Genomic DNA, 18312 nt, shown 5'->3' on the forward strand with positions numbered 1-18312 from the left:
TATTCTCAGAATCTGAGACCTGATATTTGGGCATGATAAATTTTATGCTGTTTATAGTTTCTATAATGACTTCATTTTTGTTTTCCCCTATGCTCTTTTGAAATGATCTGACTCAGCTGGAACAATGGGACCTGTTTTTTCATTTTTAGGTAAAAAAGAAATAGGGATCAGTGACTCTGGGGCAAGGCTTGGTGGTGGCCTCAAGAATCTCAGAGTCAAAACCACAAGCAGAGCCCTAGCCAGTTTGGCTCAGTGGATAGAACGTCAGCCTGCAGACTAAAGGATCCCCAGTTCGATTCCAGTCAAGGGCACAATCCCAAGGTTGCAAGCTGGAGTTGCGGGCTAGATCCCTAGTAAGGGGCATGCAGAGACAGCCAATTGATGAATTCTCTCTCATTGATGTTTCTATCTCTTTCTTACTCCCTTTTCTCTCTGAAATCATTTTTTTTTTTTTTAAGTAAGATGAAAAGCTCATGCAGGAGCCCACACATCCTTGTGTCTCTTCACTGGGATCTTCCCAAACCTTGATGGATTCTTGACTTGGGAATTCTTAGTAGCATTGACATAAGAAACATTCAAATGTTTTTATGAATTTATCTGAGCCAAACTGGCAGAAAGCAAAATCTCAATGAACTGAGAAAAAACTGCAGAATGGCAGTTTAGCAGCTTATTTTATACATTAGAATTAAAGGAGGAGACATAAGGAGGGTTACATAAAATACATAGATGGTAGATTAAGGGAGCAGGAGAAAGCAAAGTAAGGAAATCTCTAGGACTGAATAAAAAGTAAAACAGAGAGATGCTTACTTCTTTTGCATTGGTGGGTGCAACATAGTTAGTAATTAACAATTACAGCACATAGAGATGGTATTGGGGGAACAAGATAACAATGAGGGGGTCTGTGGCCTCGTGCTCTGGTATGGGGATTGTGCCTTCAGAGGTCTGGGAAAGGAGAGATTATTCTGACATTTCAAAGGTATATCTTAGATGCAAAAAGAGACCCAACCTGGACTTTGCCCCAGGAGGTGAACAGCATGGAAAAGAGCATGGCAAGGAGTTGAGCCTGAGGATGGGAGAGGACGTCCCCGCAATCATGATTTTAACTGAGGTTTGCTTTAGAAGCCTCTCTTTTCAGAACTCCAGAACCTATTTATATATATAGAAAAGTCTAAGTGACCATTCAATCGTTTGACCATTTGGCCAGTAGCTATGATGCACACTGACCATCAAGGGGCAGACGCTCGGTGCACAGGCATGGAAACATGGAACAGACTTATGAATCTCAGAAAGAAGGGGGAGGGAGGGGGGAGGGAAGAAATTAACCAAAGGTATTATATGCGTACTAGAGGCCCGGTGCATGCACCAGTGGGGTTCCTCAGCCTAGTCTGTGGAAATCAGACCAAAACCAGCAGTCCAACATCCCATGAGGGGTCCCAAATTGCAAGAGGGTGCAGGCCAGGCTGAGGTACCCCATCGGTGCATGAATCTGTGCACCAGGTCTCTAGTAGGAGATAATGGGTGCTGGATCCTAGTGTCTATATCCTTCATGGATCTAAAAAAGACAATGGGGGTGGTGTTATTTGGTTCAAGGTTATAAACAAAGGTGACTAAAAATTCAGGAAATTGACAAAGGCCAGGATGTAGGAGAATGGGAGGAAGAAGGATGAGTAGGAGATGGTCTCAAATCCTTCCAGTAGGAAGCTGGGCATAAGGGTAATAAAGGTAAAGCACACTCAGTGATTTGGGCTTCAGTGCACACACACAAAAGTGTCTTTTCTAAGTGTTTTTTCCACACATCCACACCACCCATCACTTACTACCCCCAATTCCCATGACTATGGAATAGAGATGACTCTGGTTTGAGAAATCAGGCAGATCTAATATTAATCCTGACTCTGCCTCTTACTGGCTGTGGCTTTTGATAAGTCACATGACCTCTCTGAGCATCACTTTTCTCATCTGTTAATTATCAAAAGGCTGGTGATAATTATCAAAAAGCTGGTGTAAGGACTGAGTAATCATGAATGTGTAAAGTACTTGACACATGCTAGACAACAAAATTAGACACACGCGCACGCACACGTGCACACACACACACACACACAGCCACTGATTGAATGGAAGGTCCCTATAAATAAACCACTTGGCCTGTGCACCCTCCTCTCTTACCACCTGCCAACCTCTCTGCTGCACCCTGGAGAGGTGAGAAGTTTTTCTCCTCTCCACATCCTCCTCTTGTTTCTCCAAGAAGGAGGCTGCCTTTCTGCTGCAGGGTGGAGAAAGACAAAAGGAGATGCCAGAGTAATCTACAATCCAGATGGCAAGGCCACCCAGCTCTAACACTTACAAAACTCTCTCCCACCTTTCTCTCCCTGTAACTGACTCCATTTGGAGTGCTGGTTCAGAAATCAGGTCTTCATCCAAGGCATATTTAATTTACAGGAAGGAGATAAGAGGTGAAGTTAGTGGAATAAATATTCTAAGCCCAGACCAAGGGGTGGAGAGTGAGAGAAGACTGCAGCCAAAAGGGCCATTGGATTGGTTCAGGACTGGATCAAGGAGCAGGCATGGAGCACTCTCTGCATTAGAGTGTCATGTTCCCCTGGAGCAGCAGGGGATGGGGAGAGCATTAAGAGATCTGAGATCCGATGGCACCTCCAGCTTGAAACAGTTACCATGGCACAAAACTAGCAGGAGTTTGGGGTAGGCTGCCATATGGCAAGAGAATTCAAAGAAAAGTGTTTTATTCTGCCTGGGACTTCCAAAGGGTTTTCTGAGTCTCCTGTGCCAACACAAGCCCCCTAGATAACTTCTCTTACTATTCTTCATCCCCACAAAAAGTAGATAGGCATGCAGGCCAATCATAGGGAGATGAAAGAAAAAGAACCTGAGGTTCGATCCAGAAGACTTGAGTTCAAGTTCTGATTCTAACATTTAGTAGCTGAGCAATTTCAAGCAAATTGTTCAACATTCTAGAACCTCACTTTCCACATCTGTAAAATGGGGATAAACAGAGGTAAAATATTTAACAATTGATAAGGTATGGGCATGACCTCTGAGAAGGGGCCTTGGAACCAGAGCAGAGTTCTGGGAGCCCACATTGTGCCAGGCCTTAGCCCTTTAGTTGCTGGGTCATGGAGGAATCTGGGAGTGCAGGGAGGGACTGAAAAAGCAGCCACCACAGCAGTGGAGGACTAAGTCAGTGACTATTTACCAGCTAGTACCAAAGTATTTCCAGATTTCAATAATCAGTATAGCTATCCTGAATACTATTAGTGGCAAATCCTACCTCACTGGCTTCTTTCTCCCTCTAATTCCTCCTCATTGGTGAAGGACCTGTTACCACATCTAGCCGCTCTTTCCTTCTACTCTGAGCAGTGCTCCTTCTCTGTGTGAGACCTCCCAGCCGCCTTCCCCTACACCGTCTCCTGCTGGCCCTCTAGTTCCAAGTCTTTCTGACCAGCACCATGGACAGCTCCTGATGACCAGCCCATCCTAAGCCATCCACTTCCTCCTGCCTTCTATGTCTTCTTTCCCCACCCACAGTGCAGAAACCTTCAGGTACGAACTAAATGAGGGACACCCCTGAGAAGACAGTGCAATGGAGTGATTGCGAACAAGCAGATTGGATTTGAATCCCAACTGCACCGGCTTTCAGCTATGATCTTGTTCTTTCCATAAGCAGGGTAAACTTTAACAGCTCAAAGGTTGTGAAATTTAAGTGGAATCAAATATTCAAAGAACTTAGTACAGGGCCTGGCTCATTACAGGCTCTGAATGAATTATTCTGTTACTTTACAATTCTATCTAATTCCTCAAACCCTTTTCTAATCCATTTCTGACCAGGGTCTTCTCTCAAGTAAAGGAGTCATGACCACTGGCTTCCTTTGAATATGGAAGTTTGCTTGAACTTCATGTATGCTAAAAGAGACCATCTTTGACTAGTCTATGAGATTCTATCTTTTAGATGTTTTAAAAATTGTGAGTTAATTTTAAATATAAATAAGACTTACAAAAATAGTATAGGGAGTCTTATAAACCCTTCACCCAACTTTCCCTGAGGTTAACATCTTACATGATCATAGATAAATTCTCAAAACTAAGAAGTTAACCTTACTACAATAAATACTGTTAATGAAAGTATAAAATGTATTAGATTTCACAAGTTTGTACACTAATGTTCTTTTCCTATTTCAACATCTAATCTGGGATCCCACCTATGCCTTTTCTGAGTTTTCGTAGTCTTTCATGACCTTGACTTTTTTGACCAATACTGTCCATTATTTGTAAAATTTTCCTCAATTTGGGTTTATTTCTTATAATTCAGTGAGGTGTCCATTATGGAGAAACATATCAGAGAGGTGATATGCCCTTCTCAGTGCATTGTATCAGAGGGTACATGATGTCAATATGTTTTATTGGTTATGTTAACTTTGATCACTTGGCTAAAGTGGTGTCTGCCAGAATTCTCTACTGTAAATGTGCTATTTCCCCATCTTTATTAGATTTTGATCATTTCCATTTTGTGATTTTTCAGGATTATGAATTCAAAGCCAAGAAATCTGTCCTTTAACTAACCATTCCACCCCTACACTCCCAATCACTCCCAGAGCCACACCCATGTCCCATTATATGTCTGATCACTTTCCTTTGAATTTACTTAAGTTGGGCATTTGGAGGTGTGTGCAGAGCCAGATGCAAATACACTTGAAGTTTAGTAAGGCAGCAGGATGCTTCTAGTTTGTTTTCATGGACATTTTTGTCCAGGCCCTGCAAGTTTCTGCTTGCAGGGGCACTCTGGAAAAATGTAGCCAACAACTGTCCACAGGAATGTCAAACTATTTTCCAGTCTGTCCTTGATCTCTGAGCACTTTCTTTAACTTCTACACTGGGTTTTTTAAAACCTTGAATAGCATTTCCTCGTACTTGGCCATGTATAACTTCTTGCTGGCCACTGGCCCAAATACATGAGCTTCTTTTCTTCCAGAAAGTTCTTTATTCCTTCAAAAGTTTGCTGTCATGAGAGATCCTGCCACCAGAACAGATACATGAATAACATTTTTTCAATAAGTTGAATGTGAAGAGATGTGTTTATCAACTCTTCCCTTTGTCTCTATTTCTATCTGGCTCAAGCTTAGTCAGTGTGCCTTCTCATGCTGCCCCTTTAGAAGATGAAGAGGCATTATACCTCCTCCAACCTCATGCAGGTTCCATTTAAAAAGCTTTTGTGTAAAAGTGTTTTAAAGGCCCTGGAAAGCATTAGAAGATGCCTTCATCAGTTCCCATTCCTTCTTTGCTCTTTGTTCTGTTTATTATTGCTGTATAAGAAATTATTCCAGCCGAAACTTGTTTGGCTCAGTGGATAGAGTGTCAGCCTGTGGACTGGAAGGTCCAGGTTCAATTCCGGTCAAGGGCATGTATTTTGGTTGCGGGCACATCCCCAGTAAGGGTTGTGCAAGAGGCAGCTGATTGATGATTCTCTCTCATCAATGTTTCTAACTCTCTATCCCTCTCTCTTCCTCTCTGTAAAAAATCAATAAAATATATATTTTTTTAATTATTCCAAACTTCAAGGTTCTAAATAATCGTTTTATTTTGCTTATGCATTTGTGGGTCAGGAATTCAGAAAGGGTGTAGCCCTGCAGCTCTCAATGGGAGTCTCTCATGCAGTTGCATTCAGAAGTTGGCCAGGCTGCAGCCATCTAAAGGCTCCATGAGGCTGGTCATCCAAGATGGTGACCTTCATGGCTCTAAATTTGTGCCGGCCATCAGCTGGGCACTCACTAGGCTGTGAATGGGAACACCAATCTATAGTTGCTTCAGCTTGACAATCTCAGGGTAGAACCAGGAAGAAGCTACATGGCCTTTTCTAGCCTCATCCCAGATTCAAGGGGAGAGGAGAGTCAAATAATTGAGAACCTATTTTAATAAGTGTCACTCCCACCAAAATTAGATTTTCTCATAGTGTCTAGAACCTTAATCCTCCAAGACCACTTTCCCTCACAGGTTCTTGGCCACCCCCAGCCTCATCAGATCTTTTAGGCTGATGCTGGGGGTGACTTCCTCCCATCTTTCTGGGATGATGACTCGTCAGTTCCTACCTCCTTCAGTTACTGCTGCAGAGGACTTGAGTTCTGGTTTCAACTACTGTGCCACCATGGGAAAGTGACTTCACCTCTCTGGGCTTCTGGACTTCACCTTTCTGCAAAGTAGGAATTAGGAACTCTCTCACTTTGCAGACTGCTAGGATTTAAAAAGATACTGTAAATAGCAAACCTAGCACAATTGATGCTCCTGATTGTGGAGTAAATAACTATGGGTGAGTCATTTTTCCTCTAGGAGACTTAGTTCATTTATCTCTAAAAGGGGGATAATCCCCTTAGCCTGCTTCCCCATCCAGATGAGAGGTCTTAAATGAACAAAGGGAGGGTCATCCCAGAGGTTAAGTCTTTCAGACCCAAACCTGAGCAGGAAGCATCCTGCATTTAAGCCAATCTGAGGGGAGTTCATTATGGATGTAAGGCAGCCTGGGTGTGGTTTGGGGCTACTATTGGCCTAACTCAGCCTTATCAGGTCTGGGCTGGCCACAGCTCATCCCAGTAGAACAAAGAGACTTTGAGAACCAAGCTGGGGTATGGGATGTGGGGCCAAGCCCCAGGAGGTGCATCCCACCCAGAGGGCAGAGCAGGGTTAGGTGCCACCATGAAATAGGCACCTCTTCATTTAAAAATGTCCCCTGAGGAGATCTAACTAGAAAAGGCAACTCATTTGGCCTGGCACCCAGGGACCCTTGTGCACGGAACATGGGTATGGAGAGGTGCCTATTTCTAGTTCCCACACCTGAGCTGCTGTGTTAGCAGCAGGCCTGGTTGCCTAAAGGATTGGTGCATTGGGCTCATCCTTTCCCAGAACAGCACCACTTACTGTCAGATGCCATGTGCGGGAGGCAGCACCTTCAGGCTGTGTTGGGGAAAGGGGGGAGTGCAGGCCCACATGGCCTCAGAAGAGCCATGGCCAAGGTGATTGAGTCTTTCCAAACACAACAGAGGAGCATGCAAGGACAACTTGGGGATGGGGATCTGAGGAGATGTCTCTGCACAGGGTACAGCGGCCTCTATGTGGAGGTAGTCTGCCCAGGCTGCTCCAGAGGCCTCACAGCCAAGGTGGAATCTCAGGCTTAAAAACATGAAATTAACTTGGGCCCTTTCCTCACTCTTACTGCTCATCCAAATGGGCTTCAAGTCCTGGCCATTTTCCTGCCAAAATGTCTACAATCCGTTGCCTTTTTCTGACCCCATGACCACCTCTTCAGTCCAGAAGTTAGTGAACTTTTTTACCCAGTATATAGATTCCTGCTTCCATAGCTGCCTTCTCTGGTCTGTCCTCCACACTGAGCTGGGTGAGCTTTCTGAAACAATCTAGTTGCAAGTTCTCCCAGCTTCAACCCCTACAGGTGTTCACCAATCCCTCAGGATAAAGTCCAAATGCATGGAACACAAGACTCTGTGTAACCTAACTGCCACCCACCTATCTACCTCAGCTTTGCCAAACCCACTTGCACTGAACAGCTTTGCGATGCTGACCTGGTGGTGGTTCCTTCAACCCCCCAGCCTCACTCAAGCCTGAAAGCCTTTGCACTTGCTGTGTCCTCAGCCTAGATCCCTTCTTTACTTGCCTGCCATGCAAACCCCTCCTTGCCCTCCATGAATAGTCCTCATCTCCAGGACCTTTTCCTAGCTCCAGCCTCTCTGTGGCACTCCAATAGCCCCTGTAAGGATGTCAGGCACAGCACTCAACACATGGCATGGACATCCCTCGCCCTGTGCTGCTCCCTGCCATCCAGTTTATTGAGAACAAGGACTGCCTCTTTCCCTCACTCTGGCACAGCGCCTGACACATGGTGTCCAGTAAACAATGACTAAAGGCTACAACTGTGAATGAAGGTCACAACTGTGGATGCAGCAGCCTTGGCTAAAGGCTGAGCATGAGCCATGCTTTGGATCAGTAGCTGCCTGGGCCTAGGCTCTATGATTGACCTTCCACTGGGCCTTGGCATCGTACAAAGATTGGGCAAGTTGGGTTCTGGAGGGAGGGATTGGGGCCATCACACCACAGAGGTGGAGGGTGACTTTTTAGGTTGTTTCTCCTGGTCTCGCTGCTCACATAGTTTCCTCACACCTGAGGCCAGGATTCCCAGGAAAGTTGCAGGTCTCCACTTTCACTCCAACTCACATAGATTCAAATCCTACTTATCACTTGTTGTATCATCTTGAGCAAGTTACTAACCTCCCTGTGCTTCTGTGTTCTCGTTCGGAAAATGGTAATATTATAGTATATACCACAGTGGGCTGTTATGAAAATTAAGTGGGCGCTTCATGTGAAGCACTTTACAAAGCCTGGCAATGGGGAATCTTCATTAAATGATAACAGCTTTTATTCATCATAGCCTTGTGGGGGCCTATTCCCCAGATGACACAGTTCCCGGGGAAATGAAGTTTTCTCTGGAGTTTTCCTCTATGGAGATGGGGATTGGTAAGATAAGAATCTGAGCAGTCACCCCAGCACAGTCATCTCTGTAGGAGGTGAGAACCTTGGCAGTGGTATGCTCCAACAACCAGCTCACCACAGTGTGAGGAACCCTAATTTGTAGCATACACCAATTTCCATGGTATAAATAGTCCCACCATGGCCTATATCAATTGGCTCATGAAGTTCCTGAAAATTTAACAATTGTACCTCTGAGCCTGGGAATCGGCTAACCTGTAGTGAGCATAGGACCCTGTCTTGACCCCAAGATTGGTCTTTTGGGCAGGGCTGGCAAAAGTATCATCCTATTTTGGCAATAAACTGGGCCATGGGCCATCTGCCATGTTTGGAGTGTTTGTAAAAGTAAGCTCCTGGGCCATCACTCTGGATCTAATAAAGCAAAATCTTGGAAAGAGGGCCAAGAATAAGTTTTAACAAGCTGCCCAGGTGATTCTAAAGTTTTGGAAACTTCCAGGTTAGGGACTCATGATTTATCCAAGAAGTCTGAAGGCAGTTGTGATGTCTCCAGAATAATTTCATGCCATGGTCCATGATCACAGTGAAGAGTCAGAAACCCAGGCCTCAAGAAAGACTTGAGCACTGTGACTAGAGGTGGTGGTCTAGGTGAGCAAAGTGACCATGAACTAGTTACCTCACCTCTCTCTCTCTGGTCCAACCTTGGAGTCAGCATGCTAAGGCATGTCCTGGCATGAACACAGCTTTCTTTTGAGACTTTGCAGAGCTTTGATGAGAATGGACCTGCAGAGGGGGTGGAACACTGGATGTTTTGTCCCTAGGGGAAGGTGAGCATATCTCTGGACAGGACCACCCTGACTCCAGACTATGCAAGTATTGAACCCAGTCAGCATTCTGGACTCTATGGCTCTAACAACTTAAATAATTTTTATTACAAAAGGAAGAAAAGACCAAAACATCCCTCAAATTCTCCCATGGCTTCCCCCTTGGCGCCAATAAATAAGGTGGGGGAGACTGACCAGAGGAGGGGGAGTCATGGTTCAGCAGAAGAGGGAGCTTAGCCTGGGCAGGGGTGGGAAGGACATCCAGCCCACTCCCCTGACCCGGGCACTACGGTCACATTGGCTGGAACACAGAACTCTGCCCACTGACAGCAATAGTCTCTGGATGTGTCCCAAGGAGTGTGGCCAGGGAGGAAGAACATGTCTCAGGATGGCCAGGATGGCTGCCCAACCCTGCAGCCTTCTCAGTTCCAGGCAGCATTGAGTCTAGCCAGCTCCCTGCTGGCTCCCAGGGAATCTAGCAGCATCAACTGAGGTGCAAGCCCACCAAAGGGGGGCCTAAGACAGATGGAATGGGCTCTCCGCATTGAGGGAGGCAGATATGAACAATCGTAGTGAGAGCTGGCTGGGTTGGGACCCACTGTGCAAGTCTAGAGGTCTATAGTTAGAAGGACAGACCATCCTCTTGCCAGCTCAGCTTGCAGCTCTGTCACTACACCAAGATGGTGGTGGAGGACTCTGGCATTGCCCAGCAGAGTCTCAATGGTATATCTCTGTAGGGGAGGCAATGGTGGGATCCATTACCTCCACTCAGGTCTCTTACAGGGCCAGTGCCCTCCAGGTAGGGAGGCCTTTGGATCCAGTTGGGCAGTTCCAGGAGGACAGTGGAGGGATCTTTTCAGGTCCCTGGCCCGGCCATGCCCAGTGAGTGAAAGCTGCTCTCTTCCAACAAGAGCTGTCCCAGGCGGTAGAGCAGCTGGGGGTACCAGTGCACACCCTCCCCCGGGGTCCAGCTGCCCCACGTCAAGCTGTGAAACAGTCGAAATGGCCAGAAGGCCAAGTGAGCCAGGCGGTGGTCAGCCACGGCCGCGAAGCAGGAGGCCACCACATCCTCTACCACCAGCGTCCCGTGCCTCGTTAGTGGGGCATAGGCCCCAAGGGCAATATGTGTGGAGACAGCTGCCACTCGGGCAGGCTGCAGGCCTGGCACCCCAGCCACCAGCACATACTGGCCAGGCTGCACTTGACTGGCGAACGTGGCCTGGAAGTGGGCCGCTGGTTCTGTGTGATTGTTGGCAGTGAAGAGCAGATGGGCAGGTGTGAGTGCCAGGCGTCTCGGGGGGTCATGGGTCTCGATGACCTGGAAGGCCCTCAGCTTATCTGGCTCACGATCCAGGAAAATGAGCACATCGCTGAAGGTGGGGTTCCCATCCTCCCCCATGGCCAGCACCCGGTCTCCTGGCCTCACAGCTGACAAAGCCACACGTGCCCCGCTCTCCAGGCGCACCTGGGCTCCCGCAGGGAAGCAGCCACCTGTCTTGGCTGCAGCTGAGTGCTCTGTGGGAAGAAGGGACATGAAGGTGTTACTACTGTGGAGCTCAATTCCCAGTCATAGCACCCTTCCCAAGCCCAGCCAGTGCTCCTCTTGCTCCCAGAGAGTCCCCATCACCATATCTTGGCTCCTATCCCCACTTTCCACGCAGCCTTGAACCCATTCCAACCCACAATGTGATCTCTGCTCTTCCCCCGAGTCTAATCCTTTGCCAGTGAGAGGAGCATATTGTAGCTCCAGTGAGTGAGAAGGAAAAGGCCATCCCGAAGCCCAGATGAAGCCCCCATCTGTTTTCAATCCTGACAATGTTGTGCAGCCGTCAGAGAGGTCAGAGGTCAGCTGAGCCAGGCAATGGCCAACTGTGACTGACACCCAGAAAGCTGCAGCCTCGTGGAGAAGGTGAGTCACTTAGCTCCTCTGGGGTCTAAATGTGCCGTTATTTCTCACTCCCCCAATGGTGCCCTCTCAGACTGACATGCCAAGTTCTGTGCCAGAGCTGGCCCTTGGAGTCTATTAATATATGGAAGTGAAAGGAAGACCATCAGTGGGGTGAATATAGATTCCAGGGAAGCCTGGCTCGGTGGCAAGGGTAAAATCACTGTCTCAATTCATGTGCTGGGTACTTATGCAGGAACAGGACACCGTGGCATCAGTGGGTGGGATGGAGAACAGTGTTTGGGGGTCAGGAATAAGGAATAAAAGTGGCCCCTCTGGGAGCTGGCACCGGGCCAGTATTTGCAGGTGAAGGGTGGTTGTGACTTGAAACAGATACCACGGGCAAGAAAGTGCTGAGGAGAAGGGCAGTGTGTGTGTGGGGGGGGGGGGGGGGGGGGTTGTCACCCCTCTGGGCCCAGGTGGGATCAGGAATAGTAAAAAGGGGCCTGGTCTCCGTGTGCAGGGTCTGTGCATGTGACTATGCCTGGTACCAGCATAGAGGGCTGAGCCTACAGCCCTGGGGCCAGGAAACATTTGAAGCATCCATGACTGGATTCAGTGTGGTGACGGGGATACTGACAAGATTTGAGAGAGGGGCAAGGCCCCAGTGCCTGCCAATTCGGATCAACAAGGCGGCAAATCTGGGAAAATACACTTTATTGAGTCCACTCTGTTTATTCTGGCCCTCATGGTTGGCTTTGCCCCCAAATGCCCAGTTTCGGGGCCCTGAGGGAGAGGTGGGGATGCCTGCACCCCCTGGGAGGAGCCTGGCCTGCAGCCCCGTTGTAGGTTCTGAACCTCTGGGTTCCTGGTTCCTGGTCAGACTTGCTGATGTCTGGGCAGCCCTGGCCCCTGCCCCTTCACCACACCCGTCTCATTCTGCACCAGGCTGGGTGGGGAGGCTGTCTCTGTCACAGCCTGGGTTCCACATCCGCTCAGCTCGCTGTCTTGAACCTCCTGCTGCAGACTCTGGACTGTGGACCTCAAGGTCAGCACCCAGCAGCACCAGGACAGGGCCCTGTCTCACTAGGCTCCCAACATAGACACTACCAGGCACGGGAGGAGCAAGAGATCACAAGCGGAAGCGGGGAGCGCCGCCGAGATCCTCTTTCCCGGGGTTCCCGCCTCCATCCCCGGGAGGGTCTCTTCTTCTGGGCCCCAGCGGGCCCCGCGCCGCCTGCCCACGCCCTGCGGCCCCGGCCCCGGGCCCAGTCCCCCGGCAGCGGCTCACCGGACTTGACGGAGCAATGCACGTGGGCCTTGGACTCATAATACACCCAGTCGAAGCCGGCCTCCACTGCCAACCGCGCCAGCAGCCCGTATTTGTTGCGGTCGCGGTCCGACGTGGTGATGTCCACCGCGCGGCCTTCGTAGTGCAGCGACTCCTCCGAATGGTGCCCGTCTTCGTCCCAGCCCTCCGTCACCCGCAGCTTCACGCCGGGCCACTGGTTCATCACCGAGATGGCCAGGGAGTTCAGGCGGTCCTTGCAGCGCTGCGAGAGGAAGGCGCGGGGTTAGGGGGAGGAGCTGGCCCGCTTGCAGGTGGAGGAGTTGTGGCCTCGCTCTCCCAGCGCGACCCCGCTGGAGGTGGGAAACCGGGAAGGGGGCTCTCTTCCTCTCTCTTTGGAACTCAGAGCCCTCGCTTACTTCCCTGAGAGCATCGGTTGCCCCGCGAACCTGGACCGCACAGTGACGCCGCAGAGCTGAAGGGCGTGGCAAGCCCTATACCCTGAGGGCTCCTTTCTCGGATAAGGGGCCCTTCTCTTCTGTGCCCCGCTGGGTACCAATTCCTTCCACAGCCTACACCTTTCCGTCCCCCCTGTTTCACGGGAAGTACCGGAGACCAGGGACGGCCTGCTACCTGGAGGCGGGGAAGCAAGCGGCCTGCGGCGGGCCTGCTGGGCGTGCAAGGCCAGGGATGCCCAGTAGGTGTCACCGTAGCCTCAGGGCTGAGGCCCGGGGACACCAGCCCCGAGGCGCGGCAGGTGCGGAGACCCAACAGCATGGGGGTGTGTTGGAAGGAAATCCCGGGGCATAACCTGGAACCCTCGGGCGCCACAAAACATTCCTGATGGGGCTCTTTTACGTCCAAAATTTGTCCGCACCCCTGCCCAAGTAGCGCAGCCCTGTAACCAGAAGTTGGTAGGACTAGTGCCCGGCCTGGCCCTGTTGAGAGCGACGCGGAGTGTCTCCCGCTACAAGGGTCTCCGAAGGATTGATAATCTTAGCTAACGTCCCCCGAACTCAGAGTCCCCCGCGCCCCGGCGCTGCTCCAGTCTGGGAAGGGACTCCAGAAATCGAACTCCTAATCTCAGGGAGCCGCCTCCACGCTCCGCCTCACACGGGGTGGGAGTAGAGCCGCGCCCGCCCGCGGGAAGGACGGGAGAGATCACCTGTCTGTGCCGACTCCTCGCGTGCCTGCAGCCCAAGGGACCCTGCAGTGGACTGGGGGGAGGGGCCGGCAAGAGAGGGGGCCCTTCCATAGTCCTTGACTCTGAAGCTCGAGGTGCTGCCAGGCGTGGGTAGCCCCTGTCTCAACCTCCCCCCACCCCGCAGAGCAGGGCCCCACAGACCCTTGGACTCCGTCTCCCAGGAGCCAACAACGTTTACAGCCAAAGGCCCGTAGTCCTCCTCGGCGGCGGGCAAAGCTAGTTGGGGCGCTCACTGCCTCAGGGGGAGCTCCGTGTGCTCTTTATTGCCTCCAGGCTTCCAGCCTCCCACCTATGTTCTCTGGCGGCCCCTGCTCTCCGCCTCTCTCTCCCGCCACCACCTCCCCCTGTCCCTTCGGGTCCAGAGCCGGGGCGCGCGCTGTCAATGATTGCCCAGCCCGTGGCCCGGATCCTTATCTGCATTCCTATGCGCCCAGCCCGGCCCGGCCACCAGCCAACCTTCGCCCCGACACTGGCCGGCAGGCCCCGGCGCCCAGGGCGCATGCCGAGGGCCGTGGTCTAGCTGCTTTTCCTAAAGCACTTAGAACGTGGGCTGCCTTCCTGAGGAGGAGTGGGAGGGGGGCGAAGGGGGAGCGCTGAGGAAGGGGACGTAGGTCTCTTCCCCTGAGGACCTAGTTGCAATGAAGAAAGCTTGCGACTCCCCTCAATCCCCCCCCCCCAGGCCCTCCACTGCCCCAGCGCTGGTCCCAGCATGCAGAGACTGACTTTAGCTCTACTCCCTGCCTCCTCGCCACCCAAACCCCTCCCTTCTAACCCAACCCGTCCCCACCGTCAAGCCCAGGAGTCCCCCAAGTTAGGGCCCCAGCGCCCCAAAGCCCCATCCCCCACCCTTCAACCGCAGGGGAGCCTCTCAGCTCTCTGCACAGACACGTGGGCTCGCCCGGCAAGTTCTCTTTCCCACCTTCACCTTCCTCGCTGTTCCTTAACCCCAGTCCCCAGCGGGGGCAGCGCATCTAACCCGCCAGGCGCAAACCTCCCGGACAGGAGCTGCCACCTCCACAGCGACTGCGAGGGGAGGAAAGGAGCTGCTTCGCCTCGGGGTGCCGAATGGCTTCTAAAATGAAAGAGGCGCAGCCGTGCGGAGGGTTAGGCCAGGAAGTACCGCGTGGATCCCGGTGGCGCAGGAGGCAGCCAGATCGAGGTGCCTCCGGGTGCCGGATGCCGCGTATGACCCGAGCTGCCAGCGCGCCGCGCCGGGCAGAGGGGCCGTGGCCAGCCGGCTGGGCTGTGGCGCTCGGCAGCAGGGGCCTCTTCTCGTAGCCACCGGCACGATCGATCGATCGGGAATGCCGACACGCCTGCCGGGACCCCTGGCTGTCCCGTGTGGGCAAGAAGCAGCTGGGTTTGGTGAGAGGGGCAGGTGCCAGGGGGCGTGCCAGCCACTGGAGCAAAAGTGCCAGGGAGGGCGGGTAGGGCCGGGCAGGTGGCGGTGCTTGGGCAGTGGCGCCCTGGGAGGGCGGGTCGCGCTCACCTGGGTCATGAGGCGGTCGGCGCCCGTGTTCTCCTCGTCCTTGAAGATGATGTCGGGATTGTAATTGGGGGTGAGCTCCTTGAAGCGCTCCGAGCTGCGCGCGATCTTGCCTTCATAGCGCCCGCTGGCGCCCAGGGTCTTTTCGGGCACGTTGGGGCTGAACTGCTTATAGGCGAGCGGCACGAGCTTGCGCGGCGGCCGCCTGCGACTGCCCACCACCCGGCCCGGCCCGCAGCCCCGCGCCGCTGGCACCACCAGCAGTAGCAGCAGCAGCAGGCAGAACCGCAGTCGGGGCCGGAGCCGGGCGGGAGACATGGCCGGGAGCCCGGGAGAGCGGCGGGCGAGGGCGCTTGGTGGGCTGATGGGTGGGCTAGTCGACCCGGGCCCTAGGGGGCTCAGGCGTCGGGGTGGCTTCGGGGGGCTCCGGGTGGGGGCGCCATGGGCTGCGCAGCGCGGCGCGGGGCCGGCGGGACTCAGGTGCGGGGCGGGGGCCCGGGGCCCTGGCTGGTGGCGGCGCGCTGTCCCCCTCGGCGCCTCGACTCTGAGCTGCCCGGCTCGCCCGCCGCCAATAAATAGGCCGGCCCGTTTGTTTTGGCAACGCGGCGGCGGCGGGGGGCGGCGGACGGCGGGGCTGCGGGCCGCCGGGCTGGGCTGGGTTGGCCGGGCCGGCGGGTTGGCGGGCCCCGCGGTTAGCACCCGGGCCCGGCGGTCAGGCGGCTCGGGCGGAGCGGGAGCTGCTGCTGTCTGCGGCGCAGCCCGGGGCCGAGTGAGAGGGGAAATGGAAGAGATCCGGGCGCGGGCCCCGCGCAGACCGCACCCTGCCCATGTCCCTGCCTCCTGTGTGCTCGACAGCGAACCTGCAACAAGGGCAGCGCAGCCTCCTCCCCCTCCGGCGGGCGGCCCCCGGCACCAGCCAGCCCTCGTCCTGCTCGCTCCGCCACCGCGAGTCCACCAGCCCGCCCGCTGCCCTCAGCGCCCCCTGAGCTGCCTGAGTTTGCCCTCCCCGCCCGGGCGCGCCCCACCCCGCCTTGGCCTCGCCTCTGGGCTCCCCGCGGCTCCGGGGTGCCCCGCCAGGCGCAAACCTCCCGGACAGGAGTTGCCACCCCCACGGCGACCGCAACCCACGGCGCGGCCGGACGCGAGGGGTGGGGGGCAGTGGCCGGACCGCACAGCCGCCTACGGTGTCCCCTGCGGGGAAGTAAACCCAAAAGGCAGGAGGCCGCCGGTAACCTGGTGCCCCACCCTGGCGCAGGAGGCGCGTCCTCTCAGCCGCCCTGTGTGAGGCTGGGAATGCTGTTAAAAGAAGCAAGATGAAATTGCAAAGGGAGACATACGCCAAGGTGTAGAGAAGTGCAGCCAACATAGTGCCATCTACAGAATACCAGAGAAACCCCCACTGGCCACCATAAAGAGGGGGCAACACAGGGGGCTTGCTAAGAATGAAATGAAAAAAAGCCAGTGGCATACACTAAATAATTACTCTCTTCCTTCTACTTTGCAAATTAACAAGTACAGAGACTATGTAGAGGCAGCTGGAGAAGTAAACATGGGTTGTGTGTTTATTTTAATATGCCATTCAGGAAAGCTGAATGAATTAGGTTTCATTCTGCAAAAACAAGAAAAGGCAAGTATGTAAAACACACACACATACACCCCCCCAAATTACATATATGATTTAGTTGTGTATATTCTACAAAGTCAATAGCAATAGGAATAAAAGGCTGAGCAATTAAAAGGTTTAAAAATTCTCATTCCAAGAATATGATACAACAGGTACATGGAAACTATTAGATATTATTATATTACTTGCAATATTTAATTTAAACTCACAACCCCAAATGAGCTAATATCCCCATGTTATAAGTGAAGATTTTGAACTTCAGAGAGGATAAGCAACCTGCCCCGGGGGGATTCCACTGGGGGTTGGGGAGGGTCCTCAGAGCAGATATATTGGCCCTCTCTCTGTGCAGCACCTACTCATTCAGTACAGCTCGGGTTTGGGGCTAAGATGGCTTTTCGCAGATGTACTCACATTTTCTCTAGATCAATTTTGTGAACACAGATTCAGAAAGGGGAGGGACTCACTCAAGATAAGGTTTAGCCCAAGCACTTCATATTACAGAAAAGGACTGAGGCTTACAGCAGGGAGTTTAGGATGGCTCCACCAGGAGTGGAGTGGCATTGTCTTTGGGAAACAAAATGGATTGTTTCCTCCCCTTTTGCCCATACTTCCTCCCCACGCCTCATTCATTCTCGCATTAGCATGCAGATTCTAAGTCTCTGACTCACAGATCACGCTAATGTTGTTTCTTTTCCTTGAAAGCTTTCAGAGTGTTTTATGTTTTCCAAGGTTTAAGAATGAACCCTACAATATCCCCCCTCCCCTCCGATTTCTGGGACAGACCATGCAGCCAGCTCAGTACCTCTTCCAGTCCATACAGACAGGAGCTCCCTATTTTGATGGAGTTCCAAAGGAGAAAATCCTGCAGAATTGCAAGGTCACCTACCCCAGTCTTTTATAATCATCTTCTATACAACTTTTGCCTCAAGTTCAATCTTTCCTTCTTCCTCTCTCTCTAATGCAAATTCATCTCTTTTCTTCTTTTTCTGGCCTTAGCAACTAGGGCTATTATCCTGTTTGTTCTCTCCTACCCATGGACTTGAAGGGTTGTTAGATTCACCTTCAATCTTCTTTTCTCCAAGTGAAAGACTATTTCTTTAAGATCCTCTCAGAAGTTCTCCTTTATAATGATTTATTAATTTTGCCTTTGTTGCTCTTTATTTCTCCTCTTAAACTGCGGTCTTCTTGAATACAAATCTCTGGTAAAGATTGGATCAGTGTCAAATAAGAATTACTTATGTAGTGCTGATGTCGTTTGGATGAGGGTGCTTCTGCAGCTGCGTGACCTTGGCTTAGATTGTACTGCACTAAACTTAGAACTTCTTCGATCTGACGGTCTTTGGAGCAGTGATAAGGGTGTGTACTGGGAGAAGCAAATGGAGCTAACATTGACCAAATCTTTTCTATTATAGATGCTTTTAAACACTTAGTAAATCTTCACAATAACTCTCTGTACCCAGTAATTATTATTCTCATTTTACAGATCTACAACTCTGGAG

At 51.9% G+C, this 18312-nt stretch overlaps 1 protein-coding gene and 1 long non-coding RNA gene across 2 annotated transcripts; both read right to left on the reverse strand.

Annotated features, from left to right (window-relative positions):
- Positions 1–5568: 5568 nt before the first annotated feature.
- On the reverse strand, positions 5569–6703 carry LOC123651632. Its single transcript, XR_006740476.1, has 2 exons — positions 6102–6703; positions 5569–5788 (listed from the first exon to the last, which is right to left on the reverse strand). It is a non-coding gene; the product is annotated as an uncharacterized LOC123651632 (long non-coding RNA).
- Positions 6704–9406: 2703 nt separating this feature from the next.
- On the reverse strand, positions 9407–16219 carry IHH (Indian hedgehog signaling molecule). The gene is made up of 3 exons (XM_036421814.2): positions 15193–16219; positions 12503–12764; positions 9407–10841 (listed from the first exon to the last, which is right to left on the reverse strand). Exons 1-3 carry the CDS (start codon positions 15505–15507, stop codon positions 10183–10185), a joined length of 1236 nt encoding a protein of 411 aa, XP_036277707.1. The 5' UTR covers positions 15508–16219; the 3' UTR covers positions 9407–10182.
- Between the last annotated feature and the right edge of the window lie 2093 nt (positions 16220–18312).

Source organism: Pipistrellus kuhlii, unplaced genomic scaffold (assembly GCF_014108245.1).
Source record: "Pipistrellus kuhlii isolate mPipKuh1 unplaced genomic scaffold, mPipKuh1.p scaffold_m20_p_7, whole genome shotgun sequence".
Taxonomy (NCBI): domain Eukaryota; kingdom Metazoa; phylum Chordata; class Mammalia; order Chiroptera; family Vespertilionidae; genus Pipistrellus; species Pipistrellus kuhlii.

Bases quoted from the DNA above. Each gene is read 5' to 3' on its own strand.
- IHH (XM_036421814.2), bottom strand. From the start codon at position 15,507: ATGTCTCCCGCCCGGCTCCGGCCCCGACTGCGGTTCTGCCTGCTGCTG. The intron at 12,765-15,192 runs GTGAGCGCGACC...TTCCTCTCGCAG, and splicing joins CCGACCGCCTCATGACCCAG to CGCTGCAAGGACCGCCTGAA. The intron at 10,842-12,502 runs GTGAGCCGCTGC...TTCTTCCCACAG, and splicing joins GCATTGCTCCGTCAAGTCCG to AGCACTCAGCTGCAGCCAAG.